Below are 16,783 nucleotides of genomic sequence, written 5' to 3'. Positions count from 1 at the left end.
GGGAGAGTGATATTCATATAGCTTGAGATTTTTGGGTGATGAAGTAGCTCTTCAGTGGAGCAGATGGAGCTGCTGAAGCCCCCCAATCTCAGATAACTTTCTCACGCCCTCTGACAGCAAATGATGGACATGAGGACAAAGCCAGAAGGTGTGATAGTGAGTATCTGATGGATTTTGTGGACGAGCACTGCGTCACTGTATGTCCTGCAGCTACGTCCCATTTAGAGCAGTTTATGGGCTGTAATGTGGCTCAGAATCCTCTGCAGGGGGTCTGGAGCACATTTATGTAGTGAGCACAGGAACATCTTTCATGTGCACACGAAAGTTTCTGGTGGTCACCTTAAAAGTCCCTTTAGGAGCTCAGCACAAACACAAGACAATCACAACAAAACATGAGTTAAAGACACACAATGTTGGTGACCTCAGCAGTGTGACCTTCATATGCACACTGAGTACTGACCTCGGACCTCTACTGATGATTAGGTGGTCTGGGTCAGGGTGGAGGGTTGGGGGGGGGGTGAATTACACTGTGTATTTATTAGAAGGCACCAGGTTCTGTATGTGAATCCTGTCTGTCCTACAGTGCTGACAGCTGAGTGTGTGTGTGTATAGTGCTGTGTGAAAGTCAGAAACCCTTCATTTATTTACTTTGCAGTCAAAACAGCCATAAAGTACAAGTTATTCATTTTCCTGCATCAGCAAAACAAAAAATTACCCAGAATCCTCAGCAACTAACTCTAATCTCAGCTGTGTGAGTGTCAGTGAGTCTCTCTCTCCCTTTATTCCAGCTCCAATCTTCTCAGGAGCCTCACTTTCAGCTCCTCAAAGAATCTGCAGACACGCCTCCAAAGCTCAGTCTTAGAAGCTGGTTGATGATTTTCTGAAGTAATCAAACCCATCCAGTGGTGTTGAGGTCTGGACTCTGGGGCGGTCAGTCCATCGTTCAGCTTCTTTGTTTGATGTGTCCGTCTCTTTTTCTCAGTGAGGTTCTCCTTGATCAGCTACACATCCTTTCAGACCCACAGCCATGAGTGGTCTTCTCACAGTGGAAGGATGTACTGAAACACCTGTGGATGTTTTCAAATCTGAAGCAGCTTGATTTTCTCCTCTCTCTCAGAGAGGAAAGCTTTCAGTGCTGTTTATCTGATGGGGGCAGTTTTGGGGTCTACCAGCTCTTCCGGGTGGTTGTTAGGAGCCACATTTTCACTGGAGCTTTTAATCAGTTTTTGAACTCCAGTTTTGGAAACTCCTGTTTGTCATTCTTCTTTGTTGTACAGGTGGACTATCTTATATCTGTACAGACATCTGTACTGAGTGAGTGTTTTGACTGTAAGTTAAACAGATGTGTGGGGGTCTCGGACTCTTACACAGTACTGTGTGAATGTGTGTGTTTGTGTATCGTTGCATTTCAGTTGTGCAATCTTTTCCGTTGTCTCCGCCATGCTTGGAACAGTATTTCTGGAATGATGTGAACAGAACTAGATGTGAAAGAAGATTCAAACTAGAGCACATCGCTTTTAAGAGAAAGCATTACTGGATATTAGGGATTGCACAACTTCAGATGTTTTAAAGTCGACAGTCATGTAAAGTCGAGTCGACATCAGCTAATCACGATGACATCATGAATGAAACCACAGCAGAAGTGAACACTTGTAAACAAGTGACTTTAGAAATCCCCAATGAGGCCCAACTCCACAGGTCAGTAGAGCAGGATGTGTCCTTTCCAACGAGCCCTGGATCACATTGCTGGCTTTCAGGGAACCGGAGATACAGACCGCAGAATCTCATAAATGTGTATCCTACTTAGGCGCACCCTAGGTGGCCTTGCCAAGGCAATCACCCATGATGGAGGTCTGGAGAGCCAGAGGAATTTAAAGTGCTGTACCATGGAGAAAATAAGAGTAACCGACTTGAAACTGGACTCTGAAATCATCAGCCTCCTCACCTCTGCGATCCACGTTATTACTGTGATAATCACATGATCAGAGACTCAAGATTAAAGTGTCATCACCGAGCAGTAAACTCCACTACTCTGTGGAACCCCTAGTGGATAATCCTTTTTGAAAAGGGTTCTACATAGTACCAAAATGGGTTCTTCTACTTTTGGTGATATATAGGACCATCCACAGCACATACGACATCAATCTGAAGAACTCTGAGCCCATTGCTTTAAGTGGACCTGGGACAGAGTGATCACACTACCTGGACTTTGGGGGTCTAGCATGATCAGGGGGAAGTACGGACCATCACCGTTCACCATTCGGTGCTCCTGGGAATGTCAAATATCATTAAAGAGATGAGGCTGGAGCTGATTCCTGCGACCTGCTGACTCCATCGCTAATCCCTCACTTATTTTACGGCTACAGCAGCCAACAGTGCAGCAAACAGACAGGCGCCTCATTAGCTTAGCACATTCAACGGTTACTCAGTGTGACGCCACATGAAACGCAAAGATACACAGGAAGTTTTATCGTTATTGTATATCTGTGTTTATAAATGTGTGTGTGTGTGTGTGTGGCATATCTTGGCACTGCTGTACGCTATACTTGTGTGTCTAGTGTTTATATTATTGTTATTATGGTATATCTGTGTGTGCATGTTGCGTATGTAGTGGAGCAGAAGGCTTTATGCAAATATATATCATATATATATTTATTCAAATATATATATTTAAATTTCCAAGTCTCTTTAAAGTAAAATTTGAATATTCATGAATATTCACGTCTCCTCTAGTCCTCATCTCATCTGTTCACCCCTGGGGGCGGAGCGCAGTGTCCGAGAGGCAGAGCAACTGGTTGCCTAGGGCAACACTAGCCTGCAAGGCGTGGTTTAGTAGCAGGTGGGCGGGGTTTAACTCAGAGGCTGGTCTCGCGTAGAAACATGGTCCCGATGTTGTAGGACACCTTCCGGATGGGGGCGGAGCGAGTGCTGGTCAGAGGGGCATGGCTGTGGGACCTGCCCGCCTCCAGGAAGTAGCAGATTCCCGAGATCTCTTTGGGAAAGTTGTCAGGAAGGTCCTGACGGGAACGTGGAACGAAAGAAAAGGAGCGGTCATCACGGAGGAGTCTGGAGGAGAGAGAGAGAGAGAGAGAGACAGAGAGAGAGAGAGAGAGACAGAGAGAGACAGAGAGAGATAAGTGCAAATTGAGGTGGGAGTCGAGACCGAACTTTCTGAGGCGTGAGTCTGAGTCGCATCTCTAAGGTGCAAGTCCGTGTCGAGCCTCCGAGATGCGAGTCTGACTCAAGTCTTTGAGGAGGGAGTCCAAATCGAGTCTCTGAGGTGAGAGTCTGAGTTGACTCTTAGAGGTGTGAATCTGATTCACGTCTCTGAGGTCTGAGTCTGAGTTGAGTCTCTGAGGTGTGAGTCTGAGTCAGGTTTCTGGGCTGCGAGTCTGAATCGAGTCTCTGACATGTGAGTCTGATTCGAATCTCTGAGGTGTGAGTCCGAGTCGAGTCACTAAAGTGTGTGAACTCACTGGTATGTGGTTGGGCTGACGTTAATGCAGCGCGGTTTGCTGCCAGACTCGAATTTGCTGGCCAGTGTGACGTTGTTTCCGAAGAGGCAGTAACGCGGCATCTTCACCCCGACAACTCCCGCCAGCACTGAGCCGGAGTGGATCCCTATACGCAACTGAACAGACACATACGCACATTAATGAATATGATTACATGAGATTAATGATCTGATTTTTTTGACAGCCCTTACATTAATATGAATACATATCAGCTGATAATACAGGTATTCAATCAGGCCTGAGTGTGTACTCGTGTGTGTGCAGCTACAGAGAGCAGTAGCAGTGTGTGTGTGTGTGTGTGTGTGTGTGTGTGTGTGTGTGTGTATGTTTCATGCTCTACTTCAGCAGCTCTCCTAACCAACCACGGCATGCCAGCACACTGCACACATGGCCGTCACCATGGCAACGCCAGCGGGAGAGAGCCAGGGCCATCACACACGTACACAGTCACACACACACACACTTACACACACACGGCTGAAAGAAGAGGGTCCATCAGAGAGCAGCAACGGACACACTGTGAGCGATTGACAGCTGCCAGCCTGTGCGGCCCAGACGGTAACCATGACAACCGCCTTTTGGGCAGAGCGCACTGGAAACACCTTCTAGAGCACTGCAGATTCACTGTGATGCAGAACATTTTAATAGAACACTAACAGAACACAACAGTACAAACAGCAGTGGAAATGCTACACGCCGTGGCCACTTTATTCGAAACACCCACCTTCTACTTCCACTGACTGGCCACTTTATTAGAAACCCTACCCTCTAGTTCCACTGACTGGCCACTTTATCGGAAACACACACTTTTTACTTCCACTGACTGGCCACTTTATCAGAAACACCTACCCTCTACTTCCACTAACTGGCCACTTTATTAGAAATGACTACACTGCAGACTGCACTTCCAAGTGTGTTGGTGGTGTGTGAGAAAGTAGAGCCGAGTCTGGCTGGTGATGGAAAATACTGGAGGGTAAGAAGCTCCTTGTCAGCTCCACAGATTAGAGCCGTCAGCGAAAGGAGAGCAGGATTAAAGAGAGATGGATAGAATCACAGGAAAAAGAGGAATAAATAGAAGGTTCCTCTCTCAGCTACTCTACAGAGCTGCAGCCGGTTGGTCGGTGGGGAGCACGATCAAAGAGGATAAATTATCTCTCTCACTCGTTTCTCAGTCCTGTCGCCTTCTCCTCTAACCTTATTCTATTTTCACTCGTCCTCACTCTCTGTTTCTCCTCTACTGCCTCCCTGTTTCCTCCACTTTGTGTTCTTTCTCCCTCTCTCTCTCTCTCCTGTCAGCCCCAGTGAGGCTCTATTTCTGGAGTTGATTGAATCACGCCTGCAGGTAATTAGAGAAAACACTGATCTCTCTCCCTCTCTCTCTCTCTGTCTTTCTCTTTTTTATCACTCGCTCTCTCTTTCTCATTTCTCTCTGTGTCTGTATCGCTCTCTTTCTCCCTTTATCTCTCTCTCTCTCTCTCTCTCTCTCTCTTTCTCTCTCCCCATGCAATGGTGAGCTCCTGTCTTTGGTGAGTCCCAGAAATTTTATGTCCCCATTACCTCAATGTTACTGCTTGTGCTGTCAATCAGCCAGGACTCCGCCCACATAACACCCCACTCATGAATATTATCAATATTAAACAGCAGCTTCCTTTGCTCTGTCATAAATATGCAGAACTGACAGAGAAGATGCTCGTTCATAAACACACACACACACACACACACACACACACACACACACACACACACACACACACAGATATACACTGTAATATACACTGTAAATACACTGTAGTGTCCCATTACAGGCCTTCATGGGAGGCATGGCCTGCAAAGCAGCCTCATGCACACTCTTGGGAGCATCGTACTCACAGTAAGAAAGACTTAAATGTGTAAATAATTAGTTGCTTGTGTGATTATGTGCATGTGTGTTGTTTTGCTGTTCTGTGTTAGACTGTATGGTAGTCAGTGCAGTGTTTACCGTCAGGTGAAAGTGTGTGGCTAGAGGTGAATTTCTGCTAGTTGCAGCAGCACTAAGCGGCAGTTCTCCCCTGCTGCTGCTGCTGCTCAAAAAAGAGCATTTGCTTGACATGCTATGTTTACCAAATCTTGTGCTACATCAATTCCATGCTGGTGTCAGAAGTGGGATAGTGCCCCACAGCAGACTGGAAAGCTGAAGCCAAGGACGACCGAAGAAGATCCCACGCGGCAAGGAAGATGGTGAAAAAGGCAGCAGTCAAGATGCTTGGACGGAGGACCAGGTGGTGTTGGCCAAAAGAAACTTGGAAAAATGTCTGGTTCCACTGACTTACATTAAAAGTGAAGTATGTTTTTTCCTTCTCCTGTAAAGTTACCGTTTTGGAGGTACAAGATCTGATCCAACAGCAGTGATATATAAGGAGTATATGTATATTTACATACATAGACTATTTCTACCCACTAATCATATTTGCTGAGTCATGCCTTAGGGGGTGACGGGGGGCGGGGGGGGGGGGGGGGGCTGCTCTCTCTCCCTTTATCACTCTTTTTTTATCCTGTTTTATCTCTGAATCTATCTCTCCGCATCTTTTTATCTTGTTTTATCTCTCTCTCCCTTTATCTCTCATCTCACATTGTCAAAGTTACAAGTTCACACACACACCTGCGCATCCACACACACACACACACACACACTCTCAGTGGAGCTATAACTCGGGGTGTTTGTGTACTCAGGATGCTTATTCTGATACTGATAAACCAGTAAGTGTAGGTAGCGCAGTATAAGCCGAGTGGTCAGGTTGTGGTCAGGTGTCCACCGTACAGACCTGTATGGGTTTAGCGTCCGGCGTGAGAACCTCCTCTGAGAGCTCCATCATCTTCAGGGCCATCAGGGCGATGGGCCGAGCGTGGCTCTCACACTTCTTATGGAGCCCAGCAGCCACACAGTATGCATCACCTATAGTCTCAATCTACAGAGAGAGAGAGACAGAGAGAGAGTGAGAGTGAGAGATGAGAGATGACAGAGACAGAGTGAGGGAGAGAGAGAAAGAGAGAGAGAGAGAGACAGAGAGAGAGTGAGAGATGAGAGAGACAGAGTGAGGGAGAGAGAGAAAGAGAGAGAGAGAGAGACAGAATGAGAGAGATACAGAGAGAAAGTGAGAGAGAAAGAGAGAGAGAGAGAGAGAGAGAGAGAGAAAGAGAGAGTGGCCAGTTAGTGGAAGCAGAAAATGGGTGTTTCTATTAAAGTGGCCAGTTAATGGAAGCAGAAGGTGCTCTAATGGCCTTTCTTTGGACTATACTGACCTTGTAGACATCCAGCACGCCACACTGGTAGTCAAAGCGCGTATAGAGCTCGTTGAGCATGCTGATAACCTGCATGGGTGTGCACTGAGCGCAAACAGCTGTGAAGCCCACGATGTCCGAGAACAGCATGGTGACGTCATCAAACTTCTTGGCCTGGACGGGCAGGCCCTGCCAGAGCCTCTGCGCCACGTCGCCTGGGAAGATGGAGTAGAGCAGCTCCACAGTCCGCCGCTTCTCCTCCTCCAGGGCCTGGTGGGTCCGCTCCAGAGTGGCCTTAAGCTTATCCATCCGCTTCTTCAGACCGTCCTGGGCCTTTGCCTGCTCACCCACCTGCACATGCACAAACAGCTAGTCACACTGAATGCTAAAGCTGTTAAATTAAAGGTGCAGTGTGTAAGATTTAGAGCTATCTAGGTGTTATATAGTGCCCTCTAATTGTGGTGGATCAAAACTTATTGTTTCTACAAAAATAAGTCTGATCCTCCATTTGTCAAAATTTGTGTTCTCAAAGTTCTCAAAATGATCAGCAGCACCGGCAGCAACCACTGATTCTTCTTCTTTCTCCATCATCCAACCGGAGCTACAGCGCCATCAAATTCAAGCTGCCGCTTCAGCATAAAAACAAAAAAGACGCCCTCTAGAGCGAGAGTTTGGTTTGTCCGCTCTGGGCTATTGTAGAAACATGGGGGCCTCTGTTGAAAGGGGAGATGTCAGAGAACTTGTAGAAAGAATTCCAACTCTGTAGGGTGTTCTGGGCTTCTCAAACACTAGAGGGCGCTACTGAACTAGTCCAAAATGAACAGGTTAAGATTGAGCTTTTGAGGAAAATCATAGTTTACAGATGTTTGAACATTTTTAATGTTAAAGAACACATTCATGTGTTCAACTCAGAGCAGCAAAAACACTTTAACACTGCTGTTATGTTTTTAAGAGCTTTTAAACTCATGTACGTTTATGACATCAGCAAGCACGAACAGCCAATGAGCTGCTCTGCTCACCAACCAATCAGCTGTCAGTATCAGTAATGCTGGCGTCTGTTTGCTGTAGAAAAACGGAAACATACAGGTGAGTTTTCGTTGCTTTTTTAGTGAAATTCATTCTTCTGCTTTCTAAAATTAAAGGAATTAACTGTTTGCTGTTTAGCTCCTTTCACCCCCATTCATTTAAGACTCGCTCACTGGCGCCCTCTGCTATTTAGCAGTCCTCTTTTTGATATAATGTGAGAAACTGGAAGAGGACAGACTCCTCATCAACGGCTCTGGAGATATTAAAAGTGCCTGCTGGGTGTGCATATCCACAATGGCTTGTGGGAACAGTCAGAGCCAAGATGAGCCAAATGAAGCAATGATCTAGAGAAGCAGCTATTTCACCGTCTGACAAGCAACTTAGTAAAAATTCTCTGAGTTTTATTGTATTTGTGTTTATCCTGTTATTCAATGTCTGTACATTCAAAAGCTGAACGTTACTGTGTATAAATAATTTCATATGTTATTCAGAAATGTGCTCTGTGCTCTCATATTGTTCTATTAGTTATTATCCATCCATCCATCCATCCATCCATCCATCCATCCATCCATCATCTTCCGCTTCTCCGCGGTTCGGGTCGCGGGGGCAGCATCCTGAGCAATGAGGCCCAGACCTCCCTTTCCCCAGCCACTTCCACTAGCTCCCTGGGAGGGATTCCGAGGCGCTCCCAGGCCAGCTGGGCGATATAGTCACGCCAGCGTGTCCTGGGTCTTCCCCGGGGTCTCCTCCCCGGTGGACTTGCCTGTGACACCTCCCAAGGGAGGCGTCCAGGAGGCATCCTAACAAGATGCCCGAACAACCTCAACTGGCTCCTCTCGACGTGGAGAAGCAGCGGCTCTACTTTGAGTCCCTCCCGGATGACCGAACTTCTCACCCTATCTCTAAGGGAGAGTCCAGCCACCCTGCGGAGGAAACTCATTTCGGCCGCTTGTATTCGCGATCTCGTTCTTTCGGTCATTACCCAAAGCTCATGACCATAGGTGAGGGTGGGAACGTAGATCGACCAGTAAATCGAGAGCCTTGCCTTATGGCTCAGCTCTTTCTTTACCACAACAGACCGGTAAAGAGCCCGCATCACTGCTGACCCAGCACCAGTCCGCCTGTCAATCTCCCGCTACCTTGTACCATCACTCGTGAACAAGACCCCGAGATACTTAAACTCCTCCACTTGAGGCAAGAGCTCATCCCCGACCCAGAGAAGGCTCTCCACCCTTTCCCGCGTGAGAACCATGGCCTCGGATTTGGAGGTATTGATCCTCATCCCGGCCGCTTCACACTTGGCTGCAAACTGATCCAGCGAAAGCTGAAGTTCACGGCCTGATGTCCCCAATAGGACCACATCATCTGCAAACAGCAGCTATGTGACCCTGAGGTCACCAAACCGGACACCCTCCATCCCGACTGCGCCTAGAAATTCTATCCATAAAAATTATGAATAGAATCGGTGACAAAGGGCAGCCCTGACGGAGTCCAACTCTCACTGGGAACGAGTCTGACTTACTGCCGGCCAGGCGAACCAAACTCCTGCTTTGTTTGTACAGGGCCTGAATGGCTCGTAGCAAAGAGCCATGTATCCCGTACTCCCGAAGCACCTCGCACAGAATACCCCAGGGAACACAGTCGAATGCCTTCTCCAAATCCACAAAGCACATGTGGACTGGTTGGGCAAACTCCCATGAACCCTCCAGAATCCTGGAGAGGGTAAAGAGTTGGTCCAGTGTTCCATGACCAGGGCGGAACCCGCACTATTCCTCCTGAATCCGAGGTTCGACTATAAGCCGGACTCTCTTCTCCAGTACCCCTGCATAGATCTTACCAGGGAGGCTGAGGAGTGTGATTCCCCTGTAGTTGGAACACACCCTCCGGTCCCCGTTTTTAAAAAGAGGCACCACCACCCCAGTCTGCCAATCCAGTGGCACCACCCCTGATGTCCACGCAATGTTGAAAAGGCGTGTCAGCCAAGACAGCCCCACAACATCCAGTGCCTTGAGGAACTCAGGACGGATCTCATCCACCCCTGGAGCTTTTTAACTACCTTAGCGACTTCGGCATCAGTAATGGACAAGCCTATTCCCGTGTCCCCAGACTCTGCCTCCTCACTGGAGAACATGTTGGTGGTCCTCAAAATATTCCTTCCACCGCCCAATGACGTCTTCAGTCAAAGTCAGCAGCACACCATCTCCACTATATACAGTGCTAGTGGCACTGCTTTCCCCTTCTGAGTCGCCTGACGGTTTGCCAGAATCTTTTCGGAGCCGACTTAAAGTCACTTTCCAAGGCCTCACCGAACTCTTCCCACACCCGGGTTTTTGCCTTGGCAACGACTGAAGCCGCAGATTGCTTGGCCTGTCGATACCTGTCACCTGGGGTGTTCACCACCGGGTTCGAGGATTACGGCAGGCACCAACTACCTTGCGACCACAGCTACAGTCAGCCGCTTCAACAATGGAGGAGCGGAACATGGCCCATTCTGAGTCAATGTCCCTCACCTCCCCCAATATCTGGTCAAAGTTCTGACGGAGGTGTGAGTTGAAGATCAATCTGACAGGTTCTTCTGCCAGACGTTCCCAGCAAACCCTCACTATACGTTTGGGTTTGCCTGGTCTGACCGGCATCTTCCCCCACCACCTGATCCAACTCACCACCAGGTGGTGATCAGTTGACAGCTCAGCTCCTCTCTTTACCCGAGTGTCCAATACACATGGCCGCAAGTCCGATGACACGACTACAAAGTCAATCATTGAATTGCGGCCTAGGGTGTCCTGGTGCCATGTGCACTTATGGACATCCTTGTGTTCAAACATGGTGTTCGTTATGGACAAACTGTGGTTTGCACAGAAGTCCAAAAAGTGAACACCACTCGGGTTCAGATCAGAGAGGCCATTCCTCCCAATCACACCCCTCCAGGTCTTACTGTCGTTGCCCACGTGAGCGTTGAAGTCCCCCAGTAGGACAATCGAGTCTCCAGGAGGAGCACTTTCAAGCACCCCTCCCAAGGACTCTAGGAAGGCTGAGTACTCTGAACTGCTGTTCAGTGCATAAGCACAGACAACAGTCAGGACCCGTTCCCCAACCCGAAGGCGTAGGGAAGCTACCCTCTCGTCCACCGGGGAAAACCCCAACATACAGGCGCCGAGTCGAGGGGCTATGAGAAAGCCCACACCTGCCCGCCGCCTCTCACCATGGGCAACTCCAGAAAAGAATATAGTCCAGCCCCTCTCAAGGAGATTGGACCCAACACCCAAGCTGTGTGTTGAGGTGAGCCCGACTATATCTAGCCGGTATCTCTCAACCTCGCGCACCAACTCAGGCTCCTTCCCCGCCAGTGAGATAACGTTCCAAGTTCCAAAAGCCAGTTTCAGCAACCAAGGATCAGAACGCCAAGGCCCACGCCTTCGGACACTGCCCGATCCACAATGCACCGAACCCCTACTACTGCCCCTGCCATCGGTGGTGGATCAATGGGAGGGGGGACTCATGTAGCTCCTTCGGGCTGGGCCCGGCCGGGCACCATGAGTGAATGCCCGGCCACCAGACGCTCGCTGGCGAGCCCCTCCCCCAGGCCTGGCTCCAGGGTGGGGCCCCGGTAACCCTGATCCGGGCAGGGTACACAAGTCCTGCTTTCTTGTTCTTGTCCTCATAGGGGTGATTATGGATCACACTTTGTCTGGCCTGATACCTAGGACCAGTTTGCCATGGGAGACCCTACCAGGAGCTTTTGCTCCAGACAACATAGCTCCTAGGATCATTCAATGATCCTATTAGTTATTAATTAACCAATTAATTGAGTAATCAATTAAATCCAAACTCAGTGTCAGTTAATACATACTGCTGTGTGTTCAGAATGAAAAAAACAGCATTTTTAAAAATGAAATTCACACAAAATCACCCAAAAGAGTGATTCAGCCAAAAGGTGGTTTGGTGTGAAATAGTTATAGATGTTAATAGATGTGTTTACAGTGGTGGTTATAGGAACCAGGTGTCGCCGTGACTACAACAATCTGTTACACTATAGACATTTTATTTACCATCCAGAACCACCAGTGAAGCTACACAAGTCTTCTGAGTTTATATGGAACGTTGATGATGGAAAATAGTGGAAAATCTGGAATAATCAGTTTTCTTTGGGGACTATTTTGCCTCACAGCTCCCTGCATGTCTCCCTCCACCATGAATGGAGTTTAAGTTCTCCAAACTATCATAAAACAGCGTATCAGTCATCAGGCAGTGAATTCAGAACCATTTACTGTAGGAACTTACTGTGAGGAACCTTTAGAGGTGGACGTCTGGTTCCTATCACCACCACTGTGAACAGTTCTGACTCGGTATGAACAGAGAGTTTCACACCACTCTGTTTACATCTTAACCATTTATTTATGTAGAATTTTTTTTTTAAATTAGTGCCATTCCCCTTTAATGTCAAAATAAACAGAGGTGCTCAGATAAAGTTGTGTTAAGATAGTGTGCAATTAAAAGAATAAACATATAAAGAAAAATGAATGCAGGGTAAAGGACAGTTATAATGTTAGCTGATGCTCTATATGCTCATCTAAATATATATGTTCATATTTAACACGTACATCTGGAAACCTCTCCACTCCATCGTTATTAATTCCCTCCAGAGAACCCAAAACCGCACTGTTCCTGTCCTCATTTTGGCGCTGCAGTAAAATAGGTCAGAAGTGGGCACTCAGCTAAACCCAAACTCACTGATCAACACAAAACTCTGCAAATTCAACTCATCTTTATTCATTTAAATGTTTTAGAATAACAGTAAAGACTACTCTACTGCGTCCTGTAAATCAGGTGGGCATTTCTAATAAAGTGGCCAGTCAGTGGATGTTAAAGGTGGGTGTTTCTAATAAAGTGGCCAGCTGGTGGAAGTAGAAGGTGAGTGTTTATAATAAAGTGGACAGTCAGTGGACGAAGAAGGTGGGGGTTTCTAATAAAGTGGCCAGTCAGTGGACTTAGAAGGTGGGTATCTCTAATAAAGTGGCCAGTTAGTGTCAGCAGAAGGTGGCTGTTTTTAATAAAGTGGCCAGTCAGTGGACCAAGAAGGTGGGTGTTTCTAATAAAGTGGCCAGCTGGTGGAAGTAGAAGGTGGCTGTTTCTAATAAAGTGGCCTGTTAGTGTCAGTAGAAAGTGGCTGTTTCTAGTAAAGTGGCCAGTTAGCAGAAGTAGAAGGTGGATGTTTCTAACAAAGTGGCCAGTTAGTGGAAGCAGTGTTTCTATTAAAGTGGCCAGTTAGTAGAAGTAGAAGGCAACGATTCTCTTTCACACACTAACCAGGATGACGTCACGGGTTGCATCATGGATGGGGATGTCGGAGAGGTGCAGGCCCCGTCCCATCAGCTCCTCCAGCCTGTCGACGCGCGGTGAGCCGAGGAACATAATGGAGTTGGACTCGGGCAGGTGGATCATCTGGCCTTTCAGCTCCATCACCTGGAACACAGACACACAGACAGCGGTCAGGCTCTGAGGCGCCAGCCACTGGTTCTATCAGACCTGCTGAAGAGGTTCTGACGTGGCGTCATCTATAAACATGGAATACAGTCTTTTATCGAAGCAGCTGTGAGTCACCTCCTTCACACTGTACTGCTGCTCTACAGCAGCAGGTGAGTAACCCCCCCAGGCCCCCATCGCCAGGTGGTCCAGGTGTCCACCACTGCCAATCAGAGAAAAACACAATGACACTCTGTAGAGTAAACAGGAGAAAGAGCTTCCACTGTCTGCATTAACTCTGACCACACTAATATTCACTAGTGCTATATTTATAGTGTTCTAACACAGCTTGACCAGAGAGAGAGAGACAGAATAAAAAGCTTCTACCTCGAGTTTTATCTCTCCCTCATTTTTCACTCGCTCTCTCTTTCTCTGAGCTCTTTTATTAGCTGTGTGTTGCTATGGTGTAGAGGTGAGAGTTTCTGTAGAAGCTCAGCTCAGATTTAAAGATACAGACACAGAGACATCAAACACTGCAGAAGCACGACTGTACATCACAATACCTACTTTTAGAGTCGGTTATTCATTCAGCCTAATGAGAAACTGTAGAACAGACTCGGTTTATATCACAATACCTACATTTAGAGCCGGTTATTCATTCAGCCTAATGAGAAACTGTAGAACAGACTCGGTTTATATCACAATACCTACATTTAGAGCCGGTTATTCATTCAGCCTAATGAGAAACTGTAGAACGGACTCGGTTTATATCACAATACCTACATTTAGAGTCAGTTATTCATTCAGCCTAATGAGAAACTGTGGAACAGACTCGGTTTATACAATAATAATTGCTATGTTCCTCTATAATGCTAATAGGTGGATTTGGTCCCAGGTTATGAATGTTATATAGCAGATATGGATGTGTAAAATATCACATATCGACACCCTCAGTTCCTGTATCGGAGCAGTTCTACTCGACAGGCTCTCCACTGTGCAGATAGATATATTATGCAACTTAACAACGTGTATATGAATATTGCAGCAAACTGAAAGCCTGAGGGCACACACACACATACACACACACACACACACACACACACACACACGTGCGTGTGCTCCGATTCCTCTACTTCTATATATTCACCCACAATCCATGTGAAAACTGTGTCTCCCTTTATAAATGTTTTCCTTCAGTACAATAAGCATGTTATTGTAACTGGGCTCATTCGGGGGCTTATTATCATTGGTTTATTATCTGTGGTTTATGTTCCCCATGGGCATCGCTAAGCCAGTTTCAATAACTAATAGTCCACAAATATTGCCTCCAAATTCACAAACTGTGCTTGCAAATTCACAAATTGTGCCTGCAACTGCACAAATTCAAAAATTGTGCCTCTAATTTAAAAAAATCTTGCCTCCAATTCCACAAATTATGCCTTCAATTTCACAAATTGTGCCTCCAATTTTACATATCATGGCTCCAATTCCACAAATTATGCCTTCAATTTCACAAATTGTGCCTCCAATTTTACATATCATGCCTCCAATTCCACAAACTGTGCCTGCAATTTCACAAATCCACAAATCATGTCTCTAAATTCCAAAATTGTACCTCCAGTTTCACAAATTGTGCCTCCAGTTTTACAAATTATGTCTCCAATTTCACAAATCCACAAATCGTGCCCGCAAATTCAGAAATTGTGCCTCTGATTTCACAAATTGTGCCTCCAATATCATAAATTGTGCCTTCAAATCCACAAATCATGCCTCCAAATTCACAAATCATGCCTCTAGTTTCATAAATCATGCCTCCAATTTCACAAATCCACAAATTGTGCCCCCAAATTCACAAATTGTGCCTCTAATTTTATAAATTGTGCCTTCAAATCCACAAATTGTGCCTCCAAATTCACAAATTGTGCCTTCAATTTCATAAATTGTGCCTTCAAATCCACAAATTGTGCCTCCAAATTCACAAATCGTGCCTCCAGTTTCATAAATTATGCCTCCAATTTCAGAAATACACAAATTGTGCGTCAAAATTCATAAATCATGCATCTAGTTTCACAAAATGTACCTCCAAATTCACAAATCTTGCCTCCAATTATACAAATTGTGCCTCCAATTTAAAAAATTGTGCCTCTAATTTGAAAAATTGTGCCTCCAAATTCACAAATCCACAAATTGTGCCTCCAAATTCACAAATTATGCCTCTAATTTCAGTTAGACAAGTACCGTTCTCTTGGCAACCACCCAACCCAGACTCCTCCATTGGATTGCCAGATGGAGAAGCATGATTGGTCACTCCAGAGAACACTTTGAATTATAAGCTGCACTTATTTTATTGTACTGCAATCTGTATTGTAGTTTACTGTATTGTATCTTATTGTTATTGTATTGCATTGAATGGCACAGAGTTCTGCGTTCAACTCTGTTTCTTTTTCTCTTGGTGTCTGCAGTGACATATTTGTTTCTAGCAGTATCTGAGCCCAGGACTGTCTTTTTCTCTAAGCTATTGGTAACTAGCAAAGATACTTTCTCTAGATTGACAAAGCACTTCTTGTAAGTCGCTCTGGATAAGAGCGTCTGCTAAATGCTGTAAATGTAAATGTAGAACACGTCTCCACTGCTCTAGAGTCCAGTGCTTTACACCACTGCATTCCATGCTTTGCATTGCGCTTGGTGATGTAAGTCTTGGATGCAGCTGCTCGGCCATGGAAACCCATTCCATGAAGCTCTCTACACGGTTCTTGAGCTAATCTGAAGGCCACATGAAGTTTGGAGGATTGTAGTGATCGACTCTGCAGAAAGTTGGTGACCTCTGCGCACTATGCCCCTCAGCATCCGCTGAGGCTGCCTTTCATTTTACTTGGCCGACCACTTCGTGGCTGAGTTGCTGTCGTTCCCAATCGCTTCCACTTTGATATAATCCCACTGACAGTTGACTGTGGAATATTTAGTAGCGAGGAAATTTCATGACTGGACTTGTTGCACAGGTGGCGCCCGATCACGGTACCACACTGGAATTCACTGAGCTCCTGAGAGTGACCAATTCTTTCACTAATGTCTGTAGAAGAAGTCTGCAGGCTTAGGGGCTTGGCTTTATACACCTGTAGCCATGGAAGTGATTGGAACCCCTGAAATCAATGATTTGGACATATTTGTTTCAGAATTTTCTAAAATCATACATAATAACTGTTTATTTACTGAATGTATATATAAGTGAAAAAAAGACATTAAATGTAGCCTGTGCAAAAGTTACGGCACATTTTATATTTTATGTTCTATTTTTTTCCTTAATTTTTTTAACTCAGCAAACATTGTGCATTAATATAATATCATATCTAAGATTGTTGTCTGTAGAGGATGTGATAACATATTAACACAAATCATGGAATCTGACCCCCTGTACGTGTGTGTGGGATGATCCTGCACTGGTTCTGTGTTCTGCTCAGACTGTAAGTGTTCAGCATTCAGGTTTCTGAGCTGCAGGTTCGTGTATCGGCCTCTGAGCGACG

General features: G+C 46.1%; 1 protein-coding gene across 2 annotated transcripts in view; it reads right to left on the bottom strand.

Moving 5' to 3' along the window:
- Nucleotides 1-1,131: 1,131 nt before the first annotated feature.
- gucy1a2 (guanylate cyclase 1, soluble, alpha 2) overlaps nt 1,132-16,783 on the bottom strand; it is a 54,708-nt gene continuing 39,056 nt past the window's right edge. For both annotated transcript variants that reach the window (XM_017683251.2, XM_017683252.2), the window contains exons 5-9: nt 13,107-13,262; nt 6,795-7,124; nt 6,317-6,460; nt 3,477-3,631; nt 1,132-3,066 (exon numbers count right to left, since the gene is read on the bottom strand). In XM_017683251.2, coding sequence (XP_017538740.1) covers nt 2,856-3,066; nt 3,477-3,631; nt 6,317-6,460; nt 6,795-7,124; nt 13,107-13,262 — 996 coding nt within the window. In that variant the 3' untranslated portion in view covers nt 1,132-2,855. The remainder of the gene's footprint in view (nt 3,067-3,476; nt 3,632-6,316; nt 6,461-6,794; nt 7,125-13,106; nt 13,263-16,783) is intronic.

This window comes from Pygocentrus nattereri, chromosome 17, assembly GCF_015220715.1.
Source record: "Pygocentrus nattereri isolate fPygNat1 chromosome 17, fPygNat1.pri, whole genome shotgun sequence".
Classification (NCBI taxonomy): Eukaryota; Metazoa; Chordata; class Actinopteri; order Characiformes; family Serrasalmidae; genus Pygocentrus; species Pygocentrus nattereri.
This window is presented reverse-complemented; position numbering and strand designations above follow the sequence as displayed.